Source organism: Tachysurus vachellii, chromosome 9 (genome assembly GCF_030014155.1).
Source record: "Tachysurus vachellii isolate PV-2020 chromosome 9, HZAU_Pvac_v1, whole genome shotgun sequence".
NCBI classification, from domain to species: Eukaryota; Metazoa; Chordata; class Actinopteri; order Siluriformes; family Bagridae; genus Tachysurus; species Tachysurus vachellii.
Genome location: NC_083468.1, coordinates 27,664,344 through 27,679,047, shown reverse-complemented (window position 1 = coordinate 27,679,047; position 14,704 = coordinate 27,664,344). Strand labels below are relative to the sequence as shown.

The 14,704-nt window shown below is 37.8% G+C and overlaps 1 protein-coding gene across 12 annotated transcripts in view; it reads right to left on the bottom strand.

Moving 5' to 3' along the window:
* Positions 1–14,704, bottom strand: part of LOC132851511 (uncharacterized) — a 224,438-nt gene that overhangs the window by 155,728 nt on the left and 54,006 nt on the right. For 6 of the 12 annotated variants that reach the window (XM_060878440.1, XM_060878451.1, XM_060878449.1 and 3 more), the window contains 2 exons: positions 11,687–11,797; positions 9,396–9,506 (listed from right to left, as the gene is read on the bottom strand). The exons of 4 other annotated variants lie outside the window; for them this stretch is intronic. In XM_060878440.1, the coding sequence (XP_060734423.1) occupies positions 9,396–9,506; positions 11,687–11,797 (222 nt within the window). The remainder of the gene's footprint in view (positions 1–9,395; positions 9,507–11,686; positions 11,798–14,704) is intronic. 2 more of the 12 variants (XM_060878441.1, XM_060878446.1) reach the window with 2 other exon arrangements.

Sequence of the window (14,704 nt, the reverse complement as noted above, 5' to 3'; positions counted from 1 at the left end):
GGTTCCGATGCGATGAAGGGCAAAGCGCTGGGAGCGGTCACTTTAAATAGGCATGTCTTACCTCATGAATATTAATTATTTTACAGTCACGCAACCAAATTAACGCGGAGATACTGTAGACAGACAAAGACAGACAGATAGATAGAGACAGAAAAACAGAGAGACAGACAAACAAACAGACAGAAACAGACAGACACACAAGCGAGAATTTATGAGTGTAGGGTTGGTATATCTGTACGTGTGTCTATTAGTTATTATGGGGGGTAAAGATAAGGGTGGTTGAAGTGAAAGGTGGGAAAGAGGGTAATGGGAATGCATTTGGTTCACAATAAGTGTTGAAGCGAGTATTTGTAGCGAGACTATGAATGGTTTCCAGGTTTCTTTAAAGGCAGATATATTATTATTTTTATGCGCAATGGTTTCTTCTGTCAAAATGAATTCTGTGATTAGATTAGTCCAATGGTTGATATGACAAGATGATTTCAATTTCCAGTTTTGAAAGACTATTTTCTTAGCGACAGCTAGAGAGACAAGGACTGGGGTTTTATATTTGAGCAGGATGGGGGTATCTGAAATAGCTCCTAGAAGGCAGAGTATAGGAGACAGTGGTACTATGCAGTCCAGGATTGAAGACAGAGTGTTGGTTAATGTAGTCCAGAGAGAGTGAACGGGCTGGCAGAGCCAGGTGGCATGGAGATGGGTGTCTGTGTTCCCAGAGGTGCACTGTGAGCAGATATCTGTGTCAGATAGTCCCATTTTAAATAGTTTACTCTGAGTGATGTGGGTTCTATGGATGGTTTTATATAGTATAAGTTGTAAATTGGTGTTGGTAATCATGTTGAAGGTGTTTCTACAGATCTGTGTCCATAAATCCGGGTCTGAAGGTAGCGTGAGGTCAATATCCCATTTTTCCTTGGGCAGGGTAATTGTGGGGTTAGATGAATGATGAGTATGTAAAGTTTAGATATGAGTTTTCTTGGGTGGTTGGCTATTTCCATTAACTGTTCACTGGTTTTAGAAGGCTGTAAAGTGTTAGTTAAAGTTATTTTACTTTTGAGTAAAGATTTAAGCTGTTGATAGTGAGGAAATTAATTTTCAAATATGTGGTGGAGGTGGAGGTGGGTGATGCCCTTTTGCTGCCATTTAGGAAAATGGATCGATTCATTGTGAAGACGGAAGTCAGGGTTGTGCCAAATTGGGGTGTATCTACATGGTGCTAAAAATGATTTTGTAATTTTATTGGTTTTCCACCAGGCTGCCAGAGTTGTTGAAATTGTAATATTATTATAGAAATCTAGTTTTTTGATTGACTGTGGTAAAAAGGGAAGGTCTGCGATTGAATTTGGGGAGCACAGATATTGCTCAAGATCAAGCCATGAGTTGGAATATGTATGTTGTTGAGTCCATTTATATAGATGCTGTAGTTGGTTTGCCAGGTAATAGTGCAAGAAATTTGGTGCTTCAAGTCCGCCTAACTGTTTTGAGTTTTGGAGTGTTGTAAGTGTTTGGAGTGTGGTTTTTTATCTTTCCAGTAGAATTGAGTGGTGAGAGAGTTTAGTTTTTTGAACCAATAGTCTGTCGGAGTAGTTGGAATCATTGAGAATAGGTAATTAATCTGTGGGAGAGTCTTCATTTTAACTGTTGCGATACGGCCTATGAGTGTAAGTGGGAGCTTGTTCCATCGTTTATAATCATCTTCTATACTCTTGAGAAGTGGGGCATAATTGAGATTGTATAGTTCTGACATCTTAGGGGAGATTGAAATACCTAAGTACTTGATGTTGCCTATGTTAAAGGGGAAGGAGAGATCATGAATTGCAGAGTCCACACCGTCTCCTGATAGCGGAAGTATAGTTGATTTGTTCCAATTAATTGTATAATGAGAGACTTTAGAGAATTCATTAATGACGTTGAATGTTTCGCGGAGTGATTGGGATGGAGTTTGTAAATATAATAATAAATCATCTGCATAAAGACTAATTTTGTGTTGAGATTTGTTGACTTGAATTCCTTTAATTTTTTGGTTTTGGCATATTGCTACTGTACAGCAAGTGGTTCTATGAATATGGCAAAAAGAGATGGAGAGAGTGGACAACCTTGTCTAGTTCCTTGGTGCAAGGTGAAACTTGGTGAAGTGATCCCATTTGTGACAACTGTTGCCTTTGGGGAAGTGTATAGGGTTGTAATCCATTGGATGAATGAGTTTCCAAAACCAAATTTACGGAGGGTGGTGAATAAGAATGTCCAATTGACCTTGTCGAATGATTTTTCTGCGTCTAATGATGCAATTATGGTTTCCTGTGGCTGTCTTTGTGCGATATTGATAAGGTTGAAGAGTCTGCGAACATTATCTGTTGCGTTTCTGTTCTTGATGAAGCCTGTCTGGTCTGGATGAATTAGTGAATGCATAACTGTTTCAATCCTGGTTGCTAGAGTCTTTGTGATAATTTTCAGGTCAGTATTGATTAATGATAGTGGGCGATAACTAGAGGGATGTGTTGGGTCCTTGTTTGGTTTCAGGAAGACAGTGATAAGTGCTGTGTTCATATGTGTGGGAATGGTAGATGTACTTTGAATTTCTGTGAGTAATCTATTAAAAGGTGGTGCTAAAATATCCCAAAAGTGTTTGTAAAATTCTGCCGGTAGTCCGTTGGGTCCAGGTGATTTGTTGTTTGGCATGTTTTCTAATGCTTTGCTGAGTTCTTCAACGGTGATGGGTTGTTCTAAAAAGTTTGATTCTTCTGTGGTTAATGAGGGAAGGTCCAGAGTGTTAAGAAAGAATTCAATTTCTGATTGTAAAGGTTGAGTGCCGGGAGAATACAAACAGCTGTAGAACTGGCGAAAGGTGTTATTAATTTCTTGAGGGTCCTGTGTAGTTTTACCAGAAGAGTCCAAAATGGATGTGATAAGTGACTTGTCTTTTTTATATTGTAGCATATTTGCCAGATATTTACCTGCTTTATTACTGAGGTGAAATTGATCATATTTGAGTTGTTGTATACAGAACTGTGTTTTTTTGTTTATGATACTATCCAATTGGGTCCTTAGTTGCTTTATTTCAGTTTGTGCTTCTTCAGATGCGGCGGTAGACTGTAGATTACTTAGCTGTTTAATTTTCTGCTCAAGAGTGTTTTCCAATTGTTGATGCTGTTTTTTCTTGTATGATGAATATGATATAATTATGCATCTCATGACTGCTTTGCCTGATTCCCAAAGTGTTGATGGTGAGATTTCTGAAGAGTCATTGATTTCCAGAAAGGATGCCCACTCTCTTTTTATAAGAGTGTTAAAGTTGGGGTCTTCTAGGAGAGAGGTGTTGAAGCGCCATCTTGTGAAAGTTTTCTTCTGTACTGGGATGTTTAAAGATACAGGGGCATGGTCGCTGATAATAATTGAATGGATAGTATTTTCTGATATCTGTTGAATTAGTGAGTTGCTAACAAGAAAGAAATCTATTCTAGAGGAAGAACGATGTGCTGAAGAAACATGAGAATATTCTCTTAGTAGTGGGTTCCTTGCTCTCCAGCTATCGCTAAGGCCATAGTCCATTATGTATTGTTTAATTACTTCTGATGAGTGACCAGTTCGTGTGTTGCTGTGGTTGTGTGTACGGTCAAGTGATGGGTTGAGAACAGTATTGAAATCTCCAGCTACTATGAGATTTGTGGTGTTATACAGCAAAGAAAAAAGGTTATGAAAGAAAAGTGGGTCATCACTGTTTGGAGCGTATATGTTTGCCAGTGTGAAAGTTAAGTGATTAATAGATATATTGATGATAATGAATCTTCCTTCTGGGTCTGAGATTGAAGAATTGAGAGTGAAGCTGATGTTTTTATTTATCAAGATGGAAACGCCTCTTTGTTTACTGTTAAATGTAGATGAAAATATTTTATCGAATTGTTTGAAATGGATGTGTTGTAGTTCTTTATCTATTAAATGTGTTTCTTGTAAAAAGCAAATATCTGCCTTTAATTTAACAAGGTGGTTGATTACTTTAATTCTCTTAGAAGTAGTATGAAAACCACGTACATTCCATGTTATTAGGTTAAGTGTTTGCATGGCTGAAAGTAGGTAGTGTGTAGAATGTGTTATTTGTACCTAAAGTAGGTAGCCATGATATATAGAAGTGGTGGAAGGTTTCCCCACCTGGGATAGACAAACGCAATACATGGATGGACACGATAGATATATAAATACTACACTGAACATAGATAGACAAGACATATATACAAATACCACACACAAATAGAAATTCTGACCATGTCAGAGGCAGATAGAGGGAGTAAAGATTAACAAAAAAAGGAATAAAAAATACATAGAGATTATGACACAATGTATGTGATGCTTGCGGCAGATATAACATTGTAGCAATAAATGAAAAAAGAGAGAGAAAAAAATAAATAAATAAAATAAAATAAAAAATAAAATAAAATAAAAAAATAAAAATAAAGGCAACAACAAAAGGAGAGAAAAAAGAAGAAGAGAAAAAAAAGTATAAGGAGACATCAGGGTGTATAATAAGAATTCATTAATAGCTATTGGCATGGTAAATGAAATTTATAACAGGTTTATCTATATGGCAATGTAAAATGCATTATGGAACAGTGTTGGGATGAGCAATGATATCTTGGTTAAACTATAGCCACGTAGTGATGTTTGAATCGTGATAGAGTATTCCATTCACGTAAAGTTTATCTACCGATAATGTAGCTCGCTTTCCTTCTTCACAGAACTGTTTCATTATCGGCAATAGTTTTCATCTGCGGTCTTGAATTTGTTTGAGAAACTGATCATACATCCCATACATGGTATTCTTCAATCGATTTCCTCTGCTTTTAAGGAGTTCTTTGTGTTTGTAGTGCCCAAATTTGGCGATTATTGGAGGTGGCTTTTTGGGGTCTTTGGATGGAAGATGGTGAACTCGGTGAAAAGTTATCTCCTCAACTGTTGCTGCGGGCAGTTTAAGAGAGTCATGCATGAATTGTTTTATTGCCTTCTCTGGGTCGTCAGGTGTATTTTGTGGAAGTATGTTTATTCCTGAAAATATCAGATTATCGCGCATGCTGAATGTCCAATATGGTTTCTTGCATAATTTGATTTTCTTTGGAGAGTTTTGTGACTTCAGTGGAGAGATGTGATACAGTTGCTTTTAGTTCGACGTTTTCTTGCATTAAAGTTTCGGTTTGGGATTGAGAAAATTCGAAACTAGCTTTCAGATCACGGATGTCTGTATGGAGAAGTTCGAGTATGGCAAGTTTGGAGTTTATGGATGCGAGTACACTGACCTCGACTGTGATTTCCTCGTCTGTTTCGGTGGATGAATCCCGTTTGCGTATTTTCTTGTTTGGTTCTGAAATGATATCCAAATTGTAGAAATAGCTGTCGATGCAATTGAGCAGGTTGTCCGAGTCTTGACAAGGTTGGTTATCCAGTATAGCGAAAGTTGTTTTGATAAATGAATGAATTCAATGGTAAACCAGTGTTTGCGTTTGTGTTCAGTGTGCTGCCATGTTTAATCTCACCCCGCCATGTCTGTTCACTCTGCCATCTTGTTTCATCCAATGATCTAAACATGTCTAAAAAAAGTCTAAAGTGTGGATTAATTTCTAAAGCTACAACCAGGGGCGGTTCTAGGATTTCATCTTTAGGGGGCTTAGCCCTCAGTGAGAATTTAAAACAAGAAGAGTTTTATATTATATATTATATGACAACTTTGATAATAAGAATAGTGAAATTTCTTTGCTTTTGGTTGGCGCCTTTCCGCCGATTAACGTTATAGATAAAGGCCTCCAGCTCTGACTGTGTGTGCACGCTGCACGTACCTGTGCTTCTCCGTTCAAATAAAGCAGACAGCTGAAGACGCTCTTTTGAAAGACTACAATGCACGTGCGTAAAAGCAAAGTAGAAAAATCGCTCTTGGAGCAAACTGATAAATAATTTTCTTTCCCATCGACGACATGTCCTGCATTTTAACGTAATTTTTATCGTTTATTTATGAAAGTAAAAATTATACTTATAGTTTTAGGGTGGCAGAGATCACAGACGGGGGGCTGAAGCCACCCTAAAAAAGGTCTAGAACCACCCTTGGCTACAACAATGAAGCAAATCTACCCCCTCTGAGAGGGTTTTCTTCATAGCTGGAGATACAATAAGCCAGAAAAGGTCTCGTCTTCTCCCAGAGAAAGCAGACATGTTCATTTTTCTTCAGAAAAATTGCTAACTGTTTTGCTAAGTTGTAATTCTGGATGTTAAATTTGATGTTGTATTTATTTAAATTTAAATTGATATGAATTGAAATGCTCTGTTTAAAATATTTAAAGAGTGATTAATAAACACAAATGGAATTGTTTAAGTATTGTGCATTATTTTTCACATTTCTTTTATTATGGAATCGGAATCAGAACCAGAAAATTTCTTTTGATACCCAGCCCTAATCTTAGGCGTACTTTGGAAAATCAAAGTACTCCTGCAGTCCAGTTCTGTCTCTTATTGAAAATGTTGTATCATGTAGAGGAAATCAGACAACAGCTACCACAGACTGTCGAGCAGATCAAGTCTTGCAAAAATTTCCACTTGCAAACCTGCAACAATCAGTAACTTCAACTGGCAAAAGTTACATTAAACAAACAAACAAACAAGAAGCAAATAGAATTACGTTTGTCAGTGAAAACACAGAAGATCTTTTCTTTATCATTTTGTCTGTTTAATAAGAGTCCAAGTAAATTAACAAATGACAGTTATTAGTTTTTAGTGCATTTTTATGAAGCGTTCAATCTTTCCTGGAAATGGGGTTTGTAGAATATTTATTCAAGATTCAACTGCACTACATGTCATCATTATTGCAGATGTGTACGTTCCTCATAGACTTACAGCACCATCAGTTGCACTCACAAAAGCAACTCCACAGTTTTTCATCACTGCTGGGGATTATAATTAAGCAATTTTCAGGAACATACTATTAAAGATTTACCTGCACATAACTATCTATGAGGGGGGGAGCACACTGGGCCATGTTTACCCTAACAAGTACAGCACCAACAAAGCTGTAGCTGCTGTAATATCACAAACTGCTCTCACTACCACCAGAGGAAGCCCTCGCCTGAATGCTGAACCACTTCCTGGTCAGATCACTTCCTGGTTTGTATGGACATTTAAGCTGCATGCACGCCATCTTCTTTGCGAAGGATCGTTTCCACGTGTCACAAACCAAGCCTTTTGATTATTGTCTAGTTTTCATGTTTATTACCCAGTTTATATTTTCTCGACTTTGATTTTCTTGCATTTTGTGGATTTGTTTACCAGATATTTGTCGGTACGCTTCTGAGCTTTTTGTCTGTTCTTCTGATGCTGATATTTGGATATTGTTTCGGATTTGTCTGTTTTTTTGTTTTTTTCTGTAATAAAGTCTGCTGATGGATTCTAGATCTTCTGCCCTGGGGCCATCATTACAGCTGCCCTCACTCCAGCCATTCAGATCACATTTCTGTTCTGTTAAACTCCATGTTGTGCTAACTCACTGCTCAAAGACCATGATGAAGATTGGGTGGCAGAGTCACAGCCAGGATTAATCTCACTAACGGCATCAAAGAAAGAAAAAACTCATATCTATACAAAATAAAAGATCACTTCAATAGCAATGATCCACAATGAATGTGGAATGACATGCAACATGTCACCTACTACAGGCAGAAAAATCCCCTAGACTGTATGAAGGACACCTTTCTACAAATGATTTACTGACTCACAGGCTTTGAGTTACTATGGACTGCCTGCCATCTCAGTCCAGTCTGGTCATTCTCTTCTGATCTCTGTCATCAACTAGATGTTTTAGTTTACATACCCTCCACTCACAGGTTTTTATTTTTCACACCATTCTAAGTAAATTCCAGAGATAAAGCTCATATTCTGATGGTTGATGTGAACATTCCCCAGAGCTATGGACCTGTATCTGCATGATTTTTTGCATTGCATGGCTGTGACACAATTGGCTGATTAGATAAATGCTTGAATAAATGTGTACCGGTTTTCTAATAAAAAAGAGTGTAAACCACAGCTAATCAGGCCCATGATGTGAAGCACTGTCCTGCATTCCTGCTGCTGACATTCAAAGCACAAGATATTGTGGGTTTTTTTTTTGTTTCCTTTTTTTTGGAGTTTGGTTTATTAACCCATGTCTATTGCTTATTGCATGACCAAATACACACTCTTCCAATATACATCCATGTCAAAAAGCACCATAATGTCAAACTGTTTACACTGTTTTTGTCTCACATTTCAGTTGATTGCTGTTTTGCACAATCCTTTACAATATCGGTATGTATGTATACAGTATCTATGTAACTGGAGCTATGAAAGTGCATTCATTCCAGTATTTCTGCACACACAATATTGATTGGACATACAGTATTTACACTGGTCGGCACTGTTTCTGTTTATTGTCTTTTGTGTATTGTCTTTTGTATATTGTCTTGTATTTTTTGTTTGCACTGTCTTTTGTCCTGCACTGTCTTTCTGTCTTGTCCTGCACTGTCTTGTTTGTCTTGTTTGTCTTGTCCTGCACTGTTTGCACCAGGTTGCACAGTTGCACTTTATGTGGCTAGGACTAACTTACTAAGTCTTTAGTTCTGTCTTTGTTTTATGTTGTAATGACAATAAAAGCTTCTTTAGTTAAAAAGCTTCTTGACAATACGTATTACCGCCCCGAACTCTGGCAAAGACTATGACCGCACACCAAGGACCAAAAATCTGGGTCTTAAATAGTGGCGTAGGCAGGTGTTACAAGACACACTAGGTGTAATGCTAATTGTAGGTACATGACCGAAAGCCAATGAAGAGGCGTGCTGGTGGCCGCGGGTTTGCCTGAAAGGCATCCATGATGTTACAGAAACTGGCCCAAAGCCTCTAGAAAATGAAAACATCTGGACACAGTTTCTGCATTTACATTCTGTTTAAATGTATTAGTATTCTGTATTTACTAGTAGTAGCTCATCTTAATTTAAAATGCATGGAATTTAATGATAAATAGATATAGTTGAAAAATAGATTACTGCCACCAGGGGTCTCTGCTTCACCTCTTTACAGACCTTTTTTGTTAGCCTTTATTACTAAACATTACTCATCTTGACTCTTGATGTTTTTCTCACACAGAATTTTTGATCAGCCCTTTCAGTCATTTGTGTTTTATTAACATGCCTTTCCTAACTAGTTAGATTTCCTGCTAGCATTCATGTGAACATTACCTGGTATAACCTTCACATTTAATCATCACCGCTATGTGTTGCTGGCTCACTAGTAACTTTGAAATGTAACAACTAAACAACACTTTATATTGAAGCTAAAAAGAGCTGGGAACCATTAGTAAAGTTATATCTGAGGCTGTGAGGAGAGAGAAATACCTTTCCATAGACGATGTTCCACCTTTAAAGTTGTGTGGGAGTGCCATTGAATTATCACTCTTCAAGGACACACAGCTGGACACAGGGGAATCTGGTCTTTCCTTTGTTCCACTAAAGAGTAAAGAGAAACATTTTTGGTAGTTTTATCTACATGATGTAATGATTCACATTTTCATGCACATATACTACAGTGACTGAGAAGTGAAAAACAAAATAAAACAAAATAACAAATGCAAAAACACAACGACAATTCAGACAAACCAGCAGACATGTGCCGAAGGAACCCATGTCATTGAGTCATTTCAAAACTACCCTTAGTATTCCACTGAAAAAGGCTGTATCATCAATAAAAGCCTAAAGTGTCATGTCAAGTTCATTTAATTCCATTTTATAAATTGCAGCCCATCGATCTGCCTTTATTTTACATTTATTTCATTTATGTGTGATTATAGAATTAACTCCAACAAAATGCACTGAAATCAGAAAGGCATTGTTGTATACATTATGCCCTGCATTCCAATCATTATCTAGAAACATGTTCTGATTTTATCATCTATAAATGCACAGCAAAATGTTTATATGATACAAACTTTACACTGACACATGAAAAGAATATAAACTCTATCTCAAAAACAAATACAGCAGGTAATATAAGTATTGAACACGTCACCATTTTTCTCCGTAAATATGTTTCTGTTGACATGAAATTTTCACCAGAAGTCCGTAACAACCCAAGTAATCCATACATACAAAGAAATAATTGGTTACAGAAGGATTTCTAAACTTCTGAATGTTCCAGTGAACATTATGTTGTGGCTATAATCTGGAAATGGAAAGAACATCATTTCACCATAAACTGGACATGACCAGGTGCTCCTCTCAAGATTTCTGACAGAGGAGTGAAAAAAAATTTCAGAAGAATTGTTCAAGAGCCAATGACAACTTGTGGAGAGCTTCAGAAAGACCTGAGATTAGCAGGTACAATTGTTTCAAAGAAAACAATAAGCAACCGCCGTGGCCTGGATGTACACTCACCTCACAAGACTCCATTGCTGAAGAAAAAGCATGTTGAAGTTCATTTAAAGTTTGCTGCACAACATTTAGACAAGGCTGTGAAATACTGAGAGAATATAGTCTGGTCAAATAAGACCAAAATTAAACTCCTTGGATGTCATAATACACCATGTTTGGAGGTCACATGGCACTGCACATCACCCCAAAAACACCACACCAACAGTGAGGCTTGGAGGTGGGAACATCATGATGTGGGAGTGTTTTTCAGCATTCGGCACTGACAAACTTCATATAATTGAAAGAAAAGATGAATGGAAAAATATACAGAGACCCATCTACCAGGATGATAAAGAAACGAGGGTGAAGATTTCAGCAAGACAATGATCCCAAACACACAGCCAAGGAAACTCTCCACTGGTTTCAGAGACACAAAATAAAACTGCTAGAATGGCCCAGCCAATCAGCTGACTTGAATACAATAAAAAAGCTATGGTAAGAACTAAAGATCAGAGATCATAGAAGAGACCCATGGAACCTTCAAGATTTAAAGTAGAATGTGCCAAAATCACACCTGAGCAATGCATGTGACTAGTTTCTCCATATAGGAGGCGTCTTGAAGCTGCCATCAGCAACAAAGGATTTTGAACAAAGTTTTTAAAAAAAATCAGTAAGTGTGTTAAATATATTTAACACACTTTAAAAGTCTATTTACTGAGCAAAATGGTGGTGTTCAGTACTGATTTTGCAAGCTGTATAAGACCTGAGACTAGCCCAAAGAACCTAGAAAATGAAAACATCTAGACACAGTGTCTGCATTTACATTCTGTTTAAATGTATTAGTATTCTGTATTTATTAGTAGTAGTTGATAATAATTAAAAATGCATGGAATTTAATGATAAATAGATATAGTTGAGAAATAGATCATGTCACATCCACACACTATTTATATTACTGCCACCAGGGGTCTCTGCTTCACCTCTTTCCAGACCTTTGTGTTAGCCTTTATTACTAAACATTACTAATCTACTAATCAGTCCTTTCATTCATTTGTGTTTTATTAACATGCCTTTCCTAACCAGTTAGATTTCCTGCTAGCATACATGTGAACATTACCTGGTATAACATTCACATTTAATCATCACCGCTATGTGTTGCTGGCTCACTACTAGATTTGAAATTTAACAACTAAACAACACTTTATATTGAAGCTAAAAAGAACCTGAACTCTGGAACCATTAGTAAAGTTTTATCTGAGGCTGTGAGGAGAGAGAAATACCTTTCCATAGACGATGTTCCACCTGTAAAGTTGAGTGGGAGTGCTATTGAATGATCACTCTTCAAAGACACACAGCTGGACACAGGGGAATCTGGCCTTTCCTTTGTTCCACTAAAGAGTAAAGAGAAACATTTTTGGTAGTTTTATCTACATGATGTAATGCTTCACATTTTCATGCACATATACTACGGTGACTGAGAAGTGAAAAACAAAATAAACCTGAAAACAAAATAACAAATGCAAAAACACAACGACAATTCAGACAAACCAAAAAGTTAGGTATAGTTGGTGAATAGAATTCTTACTGCTGATTGAAAGAGACATCTGTCACTCAAGATATACAGAAGTACAGCAGTCTGTAGAAAGTTGATTCTTCTGTGTGTGAGCACAGTTCTGCTCTTATAGCATTACTTACACTGTTTAATCTGGAATAGTTTTGTCTTTGAAACATACCCGAGTTCTATACGTGTAGTTTTAGACATCGTAATCTAAACTGTATTCCATTACCTGCCATCAGTATATCATATGAATTCCTCAAATTAATTCCAAATGAAATGTAATGATTCTCATTTTCATGCACATACACTGCACAACCTGTTTTTTATCCTGTACAGTACAATTTTCTGTATGCAATCTAGAGTTTAAAAAAGTTTGGGTAAGAATGGAGGGTCAGCCATTACTCCGCACCCCTAGATTAAAGATCAGGGTTAAGTTCATTCATTCATCTTCTACCGCTTATCCGAACTACCTCGGGTCACGGGGAGCCTGTGCCTATCTCAGGCATCATCGGGCATCAAGGCAGGATACACCCTGGACGGAGTGCCAACCCATCGCAGGGCACACACACACACTCTCATTCACTCACACAATCACACACTAGGGACAATTTTCCAGAGATGCCAATCAACCTACCATGCATGTCTTTGGACCGGGGGAGGAAACCGGAGTACCCGGAGGAAACCCCCGAGGCACGGGGAGAACATGCAAACTCCACACACACAAGGTGGAGGCGGGAATCGAACCCCGACCCTGGAGGTGTGAGGCGAACGTGCTAACCACTAAGCCACCGTGCCCCCCACCAGGGTTAAGTTAAAAAGTAAAAATAAATGTAACTTTTCAGACATCTGATCAGTGATCAGTCTTAACCACCGAACCAGCAGACTATACACTAAATGTTAAAAAGGATAAAGACTCAATAGATGTGATGATTAATATGTGCTTAATGATGATCAAACTGGGCTCCTTAATTGAAGACATAAATGTCTCCTTCTTTCAATCCAAACAAGAGCATAAACCAGCAGACACGTGCCAAAGGAACCCATGTCATTGAGGCATTTCAAAACTACCCTTAGTATTCCACTGAAAATGGCTGCATCATCGATAAAAGCCTAAAGTTTCATGTCAAGTCCACAATTAATTCCATTTAATAAATTGCAGCCCATCAATCTGCCTTTATTTCACATTTATTTCATTTGTGTGCTTAAAGCATTAACTCAAATGAAATGCATACTGTACATGTATACATTATGCCCTGCATTCCTATCATTATCTAGAAACGTGTTCTGACTTTATAATCTATAAATGCACAGCAAAATGTTCATATGATACTGTCAGGCGGAAGAACGTGCCGGAAACCGAAATGCAGTTCACAAAGTTTATTGAAGACACAAAAGGGCAAGTGTAGAAAACGCCTAACCAGAGCCTAGTTCCAGGTGTAGCAAAACCTGGTGAATGCTATGATACGTCATGTACTTAGCTTGCGTAGTCCAGCAAGGTTTGTCAGCCTAAACTGTAGAACAGACAATGAGCTTGGTGGGGAGCGAAGGTTATATAGCCTGGAGGCTGATGAGTGCCAGGTGTAGAATGTTAGTAGGTAGGAGAGCTGATAGGAGTGATAGGTGTGTTAAGTGGAGGTGTGGCTGGTGGATCCCTGACAGATACTAACTTTACACCGACACAGGAAAAGAACATAAACACACATATTTCACTTCATCCCAACTCTGTCTCAATATAGAATACAGCAGGCAAAATAAGTACATGTCACCATTTTTCTCAGTAAATATGTTTCTGTTGACATGAAATTTTCACCAGAAGTCGGTAACAACCCAATTAATCCATACATACAAAGAAAACAAAACAAAAAAGTTATGTGTAATAAAACGGAATAATAAAGTATTGAACACATGAAGAAAGGGAGGTGCAAAAAGTCATGGAAAGCCAAGAGACCAGCTGAAATCTAACAGTAATTAGAAAGCAGTACCAACTGATGGCCTATAAAAATGTGTCTTATTACCCAGGGGTCACAAAAGAAACATCTCATGATGGATAAAAGCAAAGAGCGCTCTGAAGAGTTTGCTGCACAACATTTAGACAAGGCTGTGAAATACTGAGAGAATATAGTCTGGTCAAATAAAACCAAAATTGAACTCCTTGGATGTCATAATACACCATGTTTGGAGGTCACATGGCACTGCACATCACCCCAAAACACCAGACCAACAGTGAGGCTTGGAGATGTGAACATCATGATGTGGGAGTGTTTTTCAGCATTTGGCACCGACAATCATCATATAATTGACCCATCTACCAGGATTATAAAGAAACGAGGGTGGAGATTTCAGCAAGACAATGATCCCAAACACACAGCGAAGGAAACTCTCAACTGGTTTCAGAGACAGAAAATAAAGCTGCTAGAAAGGCCCAGCCAATCAGCTGACTTGAATCCAATAAAAAAGCTATGGTAAAAACTTAAGATCAGAGATCATAGAAGAGACCCATGGAACCTTCAAGATTTCAAGTAGAATGTGCCAAAATCATATATATCCTCTCGGCCAGCTGCTCCAGCAGGTTCCGCCATAATAGTTGCCTGAGTTACGTATGTACAGTATGTGTGGGGCGGAGCTATCAAAACAGGGCTGACACCCATTTGGGTTAGGGGCGTGTTTGTTTTGGTGATTTCAAATGTCAACATTGGCTTTCAAACATTGTTTACGCATAACTTAATTTCTAAACTGTTTT